The sequence below is a fragment of the Cydia splendana genome, chromosome 15 (genome assembly GCF_910591565.1).
Source record: "Cydia splendana chromosome 15, ilCydSple1.2, whole genome shotgun sequence".
Taxonomy (NCBI): Eukaryota; Metazoa; Arthropoda; class Insecta; order Lepidoptera; family Tortricidae; genus Cydia; species Cydia splendana.
The window spans coordinates 14711840-14723599 of NC_085974.1; the positions used below are offsets into that span (position 1 = coordinate 14711840).

General features: G+C 38.3%; 1 protein-coding gene across 1 annotated transcript; it reads right to left on the reverse strand.

The window, feature by feature from the left end:
• Positions 1-21: 21 nt before the first annotated feature.
• LOC134797367 (trypsin-1-like) lies at positions 22-9939 on the reverse strand. The gene is made up of 6 exons (XM_063769589.1): positions 9628-9939; positions 9039-9216; positions 8708-8824; positions 4324-4490; positions 810-961; positions 22-228 (listed from the first exon to the last, which is right to left on the reverse strand). The coding sequence occupies exons 1-6, from the start codon at positions 9686-9688 to the stop codon at positions 22-24; spliced, it is 882 nt and encodes a 293-aa protein (XP_063625659.1). The 5' UTR covers positions 9689-9939.
• Between the last annotated feature and the right edge of the window lie 1821 nt (positions 9940-11760).

Here is an 11760-nt window from a genome sequence, read left to right on the forward strand (position 1 = left end):
GTATTTAACTTTAAATTTTAGTCACTTCTTCCTTAAATTCCTGAACCAGCTAAACCCACTCCTTCCCTTATCACTATCGATGCTATTTACGATCCAGTCAGTGTATCTCGACACCCTGGTGTAGATCCCGGGCATCTTGGCGCGCGCGCAGCCACTGCCAGTTGAGACCACGCCTACTACCATGGCATGGGTTTGGTCTTTGATCATTAGTGGGCCGCCACTGTCCGCCTGTAGAAGTATGACGTTAATATATTTTTAATAAACCGGAGCAACAGATATTTTAAACAGAAAAAGTCATGTCATTCGTCCACGCCACTATTAAATAAGTTCTACTGCTAGTTAAGTTTTGGCTGAGCATGCTATAAACAGCATGTTAACAGCATGTTAGTCTTCTTCTTCTTTCCCCTGCCCTTATCCCACGTTATGTGGGGTCGGCACAACATGTTTTTCTCTTCCATTCTCCTCTGTCTTTCGTCTCCTCAGCACTCACTCCTTTCTTTCTCATATCCTCTTTCACACAATCCATCCATCGTTTTTTGGGTCTACCATACGCTCTCCGTCCATCAACATTCATCCCTAACATTCTTTTGCCTATATGGCATTCATCCAGCATGTTAGTGTTGGCATAAAAAGTGGTCGAGATACAGAAAATGAATGATGAAACTAGTGAAATGTGTTCTCTGATTGCAAAAAAGTTTTAAATTTAACAATGTTCCCAAGCTAGCCCAATGCGGATTAGGGGAAGATTGAATCGAAGTGAATTGGAGTCGTTAATTCTATCATATAATTACTCTTAGAAATGTATTTACCCAGCAAGAATCCCGGCCTCCGTCCTCATAGCCCGCGCACATCTGGCTTGCGATGACGTTGACTTTCTTTCCTTGGCTCTGGTACCACTGGTTGCATTCTTCATTTGTGACCACTATTACGTCGGTCTTTTGGAGGATGTTTGGACGAGAACCTGAAAATAACAATGTTTCCTTATATTATATAGGTAAATAACAATATTTTGTTATGGGATATACTTATATGGATGGCTTTCTTGTGTCTATTCCTATAGCTAGTGATTTGGAGGACCAAAACTCGGGAGGAGTTTTGGTCCTCCAAACTTGCATCGGTTTCCTCATCACCGAAGGTCGTGGCCACCTCTTTCTGTCTGTCGCCGAATATACGGCGTCCGAGAACGTTAGATTACGAGATGAGCGAATTTTGTCTGACCATCGCATTTGGCTCTTGCGTCTAACCAACTTTTCCAGGTTATCACTGTCTTTCCTAGTATTGATGTAGTAATTTGGTGCATAGGTCCGTATCGCATATGCAAAGTTCTTTAATAATTGTTCCTGTAGGTAATTAAATGGTCTTTAAGCTTAGTCCCAATTTCTGTTTTAGCTTGCTATGAGAGCGTAAAGAGAGAGATAATAAACTTACTTCTGATAAACTTATTGATATACGAGCCAGGGTTCTTCCTGTTTAATAGACACACATGTTACGGCGTACTATAAGACAATAGATTACACAATTACCAAGTCTATCAAATTAATCCAAAGGCAAGTAACGGTTACTTTCAAATCATCTTATATGTACTTTGCTACAGTCTAAAATTAAACTCTATTCCCAAGCTTGAAGGTATATTGTAGGTTAATGTATTTAATTTTCACTTTGGGAGTCTAACTAGTCGAAATTGTTTCTCAATTAGTACTTTAATGGATATTGAAATAATAATTGAATGAACCAATTAGTGTGGCTTGGTGATGAAATGCATATTTGCCTCCTACAGTAATTATTCATGTTACACATATTATCACATAATAATACCTATGTTGTTATTATTTCTACTAGTAATGTAAGTTAGCTGTAGATCTGGTGAACCCCCATGGCTTCACCATTTTGACAAGTTCCCAAAAAAGTAGACAGCAAAATTATACATATTATGCTTGGTCAATAAGTTGTTTTACGGAAAATTCATGCTGAGTATCATGAAAGTCATTTTTTGGATAAGAAAACATTGACACCAGACTAATCCCAATGAGGTCTAGTTTTTGCAATCAATTTTGTTAATTCTAGTGCCTGTGCCAATACCTCTTTTTGCTACCTAAGATTAGGTAGCTCAAAAGTGTGCTCGTAGAGCATGACATTATTGGCTAAATGCTTTCGGTAAAGTAATAGCTGGACTTTACAAAAAAATCGATCGTGGTTACCCGGAGGTTGACTAAAGAATGGCTAAAAATCTTCTCGAGACGATCAGGCGAATTAGAACGTACGCTGACATCAAAATTATATTTAAATGATGTCATTTAGTTATCGTGTGTCTCGCGCCAATACATGTACGTACAAATACGAGCGAAATGAACGATACCTAACTAAATAACATCACTTAGATAATATATATCTGGAAGACCGAGCTTTCCTAGGAAAACATATAAAAACTCAAAAATGAGCGTCTTCCCAGAGATAAGACCTAGCTAAATCCATTTTTCTCCCCCGAAAACCCCCATATAGCAAATTTCATCGAAATCGTTAGAGCCGTTACCGAAATCCCCGAAATACATATACAGGATGATTCATGAGACGTGAGCACGACTAATCCTGCACACTCGGTAACTGATAATTGATCGATCACCGTCGTATTTAAGAGAAACAACAACACTTTTTTCTATTTTTTTACTTTTTGGTGAGGGCAAATTTAATTCTCAACAATCATGGTCACCCTACAGGACCTAATTAATCAACATAAAACCTCTTTAACCGTAATGGCATTTTGATTACGAAGAAAATAAAATGTCAAACTTGAGTGAGATACGAGTTTTCAAAAGTAACCAGACCGTGATGACAGTAATAACATTCAATTTGACACAGAATATCGGTAGTTTAGTATTCTAATTTTAGGGTGACCATGCATGTCGTAAAAAAAATAATATTTTTTTTTTCAACACGACTAGAAAATTAACGTTAACCTCACTAATACTGATACGAAACAGTTGCTTATAATTAACGATATGCGCAGTGTTAGTCCTGCTCACGTTTCCTGAATCACCCTGTATAAATAAATAATATTTGTTCGCTTAAAGGTATTAGATATCATTATGACATCAGTATACGTTTGAAGTGGACTGAATTTCGCCACTTTGAAGTCCAACCGGAAATCTAAACATGGGTCTAAAGTGGCCTGAACGCTGCGAACGACATCTACAAGTGCTCATATCACTATCCCGAGATAGTGACGTATGAGTAAATAAACAAATGCTCATCGGAGCGCGAACACCCAATATCTTTCTGTGGAACCGACAGCGTGAAATGAAGTGAAGTAGAAGTTTTATGCCGCACACAACTTTACTCTTTACAATCAAATAAATATCGGTAAAAGCAACAGGTTTTATGGAGATACAAGAGACATACTTCGTTATTACTTGGAATGTTTGTTCGCGTCAAATTTTGCAAGCTAGATTAAACCCACTTCCAATTAATCGATTAAGCTGAAACTTCACATACTTACATCTAGGTAAGTTGGGTGACAATGCAATATTATGGTACCATTGAGCTAATCTGATGATGGAGGCAGGTGGTGGCAGCAGGAACTCTGTGATGAAACAACGCAACCTAATTGTGTTTGGGTTTGTTATTTATACATATGTAATTAGTAAAGGGCCGTCACAATAGATCAATGCTTGGTCGATGCGGCACTCAAAGGCCCATAACACCCCAATAATAATAGGCTACCAGCGATTTCACCAGCGCTCGCTACGACTAATATCAATAAACAGATACTTAATGTTCGAATTCCCCCGCTAATAATATTTGAAGAGAAGATATTTAGTCATAAAGTACAATTTATGAAATAAAAGATTTTTCTTTGATCTTGGGCCTTTACTAAATAGCAAATATCTAAAAGACTCTTTATTTTATATCGTTCGCAAATTTGTTCCAGAAATGTGTTTTATAGACTGCCACTTAAAATTAGTATCATCTTTTGCAAAAGAAAAGTCGTGACGTCAAGCCTCCCAGGCGCACAGTGGTCATAATCTTCTGAACTTCTGTAACTGCTGTTATATTGACCTTTGCGTCATCTTCGTTATAGTGAATCACCAATCAACAACCGTAGCAACAGCACTGCTAAAATCCTAACCTTCTGGCTTTGGAAGGTAGGCGGGCCTTATTTTTCTGAATTACTGTCACTGCTATTATATTGACCTTTGCGTCTATCTTCGTCAGTGAATCCCCAACCAGCTACGGTAGCTACAGCACCGCTGAAGTCTGGGGCCTCCGGCTGTGGAAGGTAGGCGGGCCTTATTTTTCTAAACTTACTGTAACTACCGTTATATTTACCTTTCCCTCTATCCTCATTAGTGAACCCCCAACCAGCAACGGTAGCTACAGCGCCGCTGAAGTCCTGGGCCTCGGGCTGTGGAAGACAGGCGGGCCTTAAATCACTGGACCATTGAAGCTGCTGGATTGTTTTGAGGAGCGCAACATCGTTAGATTTTCCGTTGCATCTGAAATTAAAGGTGGGCCATAAATTTAAAATGATGGGCTAAGGCACAGGCACAAAAGGTCAAGGATATGACATACGAGAGGGAGAAATAGAAAATACTCCACCGACAAGATGATACCTCTTAAATAGAAAAAGAAGAAGAGGCTAACGCACAGACTATGCTCATAAATCATTTCATTAAGTAGGTATAATAAACATCTCTACCAAAGACTTAGTTTTCGTACCTATGTTTCAACTGTAGCAATGAATGTTTTCGAAATAATCTTAGGGCTTAATTTTAAGTAAGTTTCAGTTTTTTATATACTTACTTAATCTCAATAATTTATTATTCATTAACTAATAGATGGTTTAATTCCGTCGCGTCACCTAATCCAGGAGATAGATTCCAAATTGTTAAAGTTTTGATACGACTTGGCCAATCGTCTTGGTGATTTGTGCGGCTGGCGGCTTAAGGGGCCCACTGATTATCAGTCCACCGGACGGTATCGGCCTGTCAGTTAGAACTAAATTTTGACAATTCCGAACAACTGACAGGCCGATACCGTCCGGCGGGCTGCGGGCTGTTAATCAGTGGGCCCCTTAACGGACGACCGGCCCGATTCCAACTTTAAGATACGTCAAATATTTCGACTAGATACGATCTGGATCTTGATTACATATGTCAGTGTCAAAAGTGACGTTTCTTCAAACAAAAACGTCATTTTTGACACTGACATCTAATCCAAATCGTATCTAGTCGTATTATTTGACGTATCTTAAAGTTCGAATCGGGCCGGACTTTACTTCATTTCAATCAGCGTGAATATTTTCAAGTTAGTATCAAAACAAGATCAAAAACTTTATCAAACTGTTATCTGAATCGGGCTCCTGATTAAATACTCTAAAATATTAGGAAATAAAAACACTAAACCTTCACAAAGTCAAAGGACAAAGCAGAAATCGCATTCTTTAAAAATAAAACATTTGCCAAACGGTTGTTTTATGTCTTCGTGGCTTTTCTTTGTCTGCGACAAAAGATCAATCCATTAAAATCTGACAACAGCGCAGTAGAAGGGTTCGATTGAGTTTGTGGGACATTTTAAATTTTTAATACAATGTATAAAACATTGTATTTGTTTTGTCTATTTGTTGATCCCCGGCTCCCGTGAGCCGTGGCCCTGGCAAACGCGAGGGAGATGATGATGTATTAGAATCATATATTACGCTGCGTCTTACGTAATCGAACAACTCGCGAATGCGACGCGGCGCGACGCGGCGCGGCGCGGCGGGCCCAAGGCGTTCGCGTTCGCAAAGAGATCGCACACGTAGGACACTTCTATAGGTATCAAAGGATTGATTCACCCCGCGCCGCATCGCTTCGCATCGCGTTCGCGTGTTGTTCGCCTACCTAGTACGCTGCGTTAGGCTGTCATTCAATTCTGTTCATTTCACTCAGACTTGTCCGAGAAAGTAATGCGAGCAAGGCGCGAATGACAGCTAACTGATATGAATCCAATATCAGTTTTATATCGGTTAGATGTCAGGTGCATGTTCGAATTGTCCTGCTACTGGTATTTTTATGATCTGGTATCCGTCACAATCTGGGGGTCTACCGCGAAACAAGAAAATCGAAATTTCGTTATCTAACCTCTCTATCACTCTTGCATATTCGAGCGATAAAGAGGCAGATAACTAAATGTCGATTTTCGCGTTTCCCGATAGGCTCTTGTTAACAAACCGCCTTGATGCATCAATGTCATATTTTATTGTCTGTGAAAACTTGTCAAAAAATAGTTTAAGGCACAGTATGTATAAGTTACTCTATGGTTATAAACTGAAATAAATGTCATATACTAAGATAAAATTATCTTAGTATATTAGAGTAATACTATGAAGTATTTGAACAAATTAAATAATTTGTTCAAATACTTCATAGTATTACTCTATGGTTTACTACAGGAGCTAATAGTGCTGCACTTTGGCGGCAGTACATTGCAGTTGATTGCAGTAATACTCCCTATTTCGTTTTTGACGTCACAATCACCGTTCTCTTTAGTAAGCGGCGTTTCTTGCGTAGAGTACGAACATATCAGACTTTAACTGTCAATTTTGACTTTTGTATTGCTTTGTTTTGTATTGTTTTGGTTTGTAATGCAATTGGTCACATATAAGCTTTTGAACCTCAAAACAAACCGGATCGACTGCTCGATTCGAACTTTAAGATACGTCAATTAATAGTTCTAGAAACGATATCCTGGATTAGATGTGTCAGTGTCAAAAGTGACGTTTTTGTTTGAAAAAAAACGTCACATTTGACACTGACATATTTAATCCATATCTATTATTTGACGTGTCTTAAAGTTCGAATCGGGCCACGACTGATAGGTACCATTAAAAACTTTTCATCTAGCCTAGTGTGTGAATTTATTTGATTCGCATTATTCCTTCTTACGCGAAGTTTAAGTTTCATTACGATTAACTACAGTTTATATACTTACTAAGGTATTTAATAAATGATTATATTTCCAAACAATAGGTATACTTACGTAATGGCTGAATCTATCACAAAGCAATCGATTGATCAAATTTCCAATTGTTATAGAAAATGTACAATTAATCTTGCGATTCCCTCACCGTTTCAATTATTTCCTTAGGCAAGTTTGAACCTGAAACCTGAATCAAAAGTTCCTCCAAATTTATATCATGCTGATTGTACAAAGGCGTGATTATTTTGGTGTTTCTTTGAGTTCAATTAAGTACGACCCGATTTGAACTTTAAGATACGTCGGTTACTAGATCTAGAAACGATATGGATTGGATATGTCAGTGTCAAATGTGACGTTTCTTTGACGTTTATATTTCCGTGTTCTTATAACCCGGCAACCTTCAAATCAAGAGTGAACAGGCACCTTCTGGGCGAGCTCGCTCCATCGTAGGCCACGTCTACGCCTCGGCTAGTCTGTGGCCATGAGTAAGCCCATTCATAATTAAAAAAAAACCATAATATGGATATTATCGTTTCTAGATCTATTAATTGACGTATCTTAAAGTTCGAATCGAGCAGGTAGACGAGGTTATAGAATAGGCATTGGGTTGGAAAGTTAAAGTCAGGTATATTATAGCTGGTCAAGCAAATCTTGTCAGTAAAAAAAGGCGCGAAATTCAAATTTTCTATGGGACGATATCCCGTCGCGCCTACATTTTTCAAATTTGCCACCTTTTTCTACTGACAAGATCTGCTTGACCAAGTATATTACTTACTGTATTATTTGTATTGTTTTCTGTAATGAGGTGTGCAATAAAGAGTATTTGTATTGTATTGTATTATTACCTACTTATGCATATCTCATAGTCATGCATAAGTAACTTCTGTATGGATCTTAGTTATATTGCAATCTCTAAATGAGGCAATTTTAGTGTTTTGTCGTATTTTTTTGCACCTAACCATTGCTTTTGTATAAATTTACTATAGTTTGATATAAATAATCACACTACTAATTAAATTTTTAGCAGCATATCAGTAATCGTTTCGGCTGGTTTAGGTACTGCTTACCTCAAGGCAATGTGTTAGGCCCTTCTTTTCCTCCCGTTTTAAGAATGTCTCTCAATAGAACGGTCCGGATCCGGGTCGAGGCGTAGACTTCGTTTTCTATGACGCGTGACGTGATCGTTGATGATCAAGTGATGCTTTCTATAGAAAACGAAGTGTCGGACGTTTCGGTCAGAACCCGCACCGTTCTAGCGTGAGTAATCACTTAGTTTCGGCAAATTTAACCCAGGTTCCGATCGCTTTTATATTAACCCGTCGAACGTCAAACATACAACAAATTGATGCAAAGCAATTTGACCCAATATTGATCTGTAGTAACACATGTGTGATACTGAGTCGCTACGACCCAAACCAAGTTAGTATCACACGTGTGATACTAAGGCCACGGGTTAATCTTCAATTGAATAATATTGCGTTAAGGATGACTCACGCTAGACCGAGCTGGGGCCGGGCCGGAGCTACCGGCGCTTGGTTTTCTATGGAAAGCACCACGTGATCAGCCGTCATAGAAAATGACATGTCGGACGGCTCGGCCCGTCTAAAGTTGACAGTCCATTTCCAACGACAGCAGCACTACCATTTATTTTACTATGGAAATTGACATTAACACCGACGCGTTCATAGTAGAAGTGCAGCTGCGGTCAGAAATGGAATGTTACCCTAAGTGTCTCTATCAATGTAATACTTACCTGTATTCAGGATGCGGCAGTATCCGGGAGAGCGCCATGTTGTCTTCGTTGCTGGTTATGTCCGTGTAGCCGACGACCACCGACAGTTGTTTGGATTTATAGAACTCGTGGAATACACTGAAATCAAGAAAGTACAAGATTTATTTTTGTCTCTAAAGACTCCTTCTTCTTCCTCGCGTTATCCTGGCATTTTGCCACGGCTCATGGGAGCCTGGGGTCCGCTTGATAACTTATCCCAACAATTGACGTAGGCACTAGTTTTTACGAACCCGCACTCCTAGGTCTTGAACCTTTGGGTCTTACTTTGATTCGCGTTATTCTTATTATTTACCTGCAAACACAATGCCCAGCAGTCAGCAACCATCGGTCGCTAAGCACAGTAGCGCCGCACTGATGCGCCCCCTGCCTCCAAAGGCTGGCCGCCCACGGGAATTCGGCCGGCAAACTATCCGTGCCCCCAACGATGCGGCCACGGCGGGCCGTATCGACCCCGCACTCTACGTCGGCCACTGCGGAAATTAGCCACTTAAAAAAATTGTTTTGGATTTGTACCAATTAGGAAAAGAGGTTATTGGTAAAGGTTTTTGTTAATTACTTCGATATCTTGGCAATGGTTGTGTAAACTAATGGCGTCTTTATCACACATTATGGGTCTTTAAACAGTTTATATTTATGATATTTTGTTTATAAGGAATTGTTCTATGTATATGTCATTGTATATTGAATTTCAGTAAATTGTGTGTATAAGAACGTCAAGTCAAAGAGGGGTATTTTTTTTAGGAAATAGTGTACCTACACAAACTAATCTGTTAAAAGCTTTCAAGTACCTACGCATTCACTCAAAATTTTAATGATGAAAAAAATATATTGATTTATCACAATATTTGAAGTTTTTTAATTTAAAATAATATATAACTCACAATTCAAAAAGCAATGGCCAAAATCCAACACAAATATAACAAACACTATTAACCGAATCATTGTCACCAACAAAAACTAACACTTAAAATAAATAGATAAATAAACTAAAACTAAATAAAAACAAAAATAAATAAAACAATCAGCGCACGCGCGTGTCAAAGCGTGTGCGCTTACTAAATTTAAATTATATTCATATGATTATTTAAAGTCCTGTGATTTGTACTGAAAGGCCCCTCCTTTGCTTGTTCGAAGGCCTGACCCCTATATCTCATCCTAGTGATGCGGAAAAATATACATCGATAGTTCTATCGAGATAACGGTGGGAAAACGGCCTGCGGGCCGGCGCTCGAGGTGCTATTACCATTTGATAAAATTTACTATTTTATACCCTATAAATGAAGCATGTTTGTATTTATAACATGAAGGTAAGAATTGTAGATAATTCATACATAACAACACGACGGACAAAATACAGCCGGAAAATTAATATTCCAATAAAATTTGCATTTTCATGAGAATACAAATAATTAAACATAAATTCGATCTATGCAGTTACATTGGACCACAATCAAACTTTTTAGACCCGATTGGTGAAGTGAACTCAATATTTCTGTCATCATTTTCCAAGCTTAACTGATAATACCTATATTCAGTATTCATAAAAGAAGAATCAGAGCCATTAAATAATACTCATAATTTTTTATACACAATAAAAAACACAATCATTAGAAATACTTAAAAACTAAAAAAAAACTAGCAATAAACTTAAATATAAACGCAACTAAACCTAAACTAATAAAAAAGGAACCTCGACAAGAAAAGAAGAAGAAGAACCTAAACTAATCGAACAGCCATTAAATTGCATAGTATATCGATAAACAAGTATCGATATCGACCCGCATCACTAAAACAAATTCATTGTCAGGTTCGCTGTAACCTCGTGATAACGCCTCGCGGAACTAAGTGTCATACATATATAAATAGACCCATGCAATGCCATGCATGCATCTGACTAATGTGTGATATCGATATCTAGGCACTGAATTCATAAAGTTGGAGTTTATGATTAAAGAAATGGTGTTAGGTATGAGGTAAAGGAATATCTCTTGTCTAAACAGACCAGGGGGCCTAGTCAAGTTGAAAACTGCAATAAGTGGAGAAGACTATTCCTACGCGTCTGTTGAATGTACAGTAAAAGAATTCAATTTCCGTACCATTTTGTTGAGACAACAAGGTAGAAAGAGGTTGGAGACTTTCGAAATGTGGTGTTGGCGGAGGATGGAGAGGATTAGCTGGACTGAAAGGAAGACGAATGAAGAGGTCCTGAGTATGATAGGAGAAAAGCGATGCTTGTTAAATACAATAAGAAATAGGAGAGGCATGATGTTAGGAAACCTTATACGGCATGATAACTTTTTCCTAAACATCCTGGAAGGCAGGATTGAAAAGACAAGAGAAGAAGGGAGACCTAGAATTACTTATCTCAGCCAAATAAAAAATAATGCGTCGTATGAGGAAATTAAAAGACTGGCACAAGAAAGAAAATTGGGGATTACTCCACCGACAAGAGCAAAGCTCTTAAGTTATGATGATGATGACATTCCGTACAAAGTCGTCACCTTATACTAATGTCACTGAGACAAAGTACGAAAATGAACTAATATTAAATTCTTCAGCAGGGTGAAAAATGTTCGGGAAAACAGGCGTCTTTCCGGTAGAAAGTACAAAAGCAATGATGTCCACACGAACGACTCACAATCTTCATATTCTTCTTCTTCTTCTTAAGTTTCGATCGGCGTTTTCTATCAAAGATTGTCATCATCATTATTTTAGCCTTTAATCGCCCAGTGCTGAGCATAGACCTCTCTTCGTGTACACCACTTCATTCAATCAATCAATCAATCAATCATTTATTGCACCATGGTAAAAACAGAGGTGGTAAAAACAAGAGGTGTTACCCCGGTCCTGGGCTAGTCTCATCCAAAAGTGTGTTGCTTAACTTCAAACTCAGGTAAATCCATTCGTCGCTCTCAGCAAATATCTACGATTTGGTTATGATATGACTCAAAACGCTCTGCGAATGATGGTATAACGAGATCACTTACTAAAAGTTCAAATGACTTTTGAAAAGT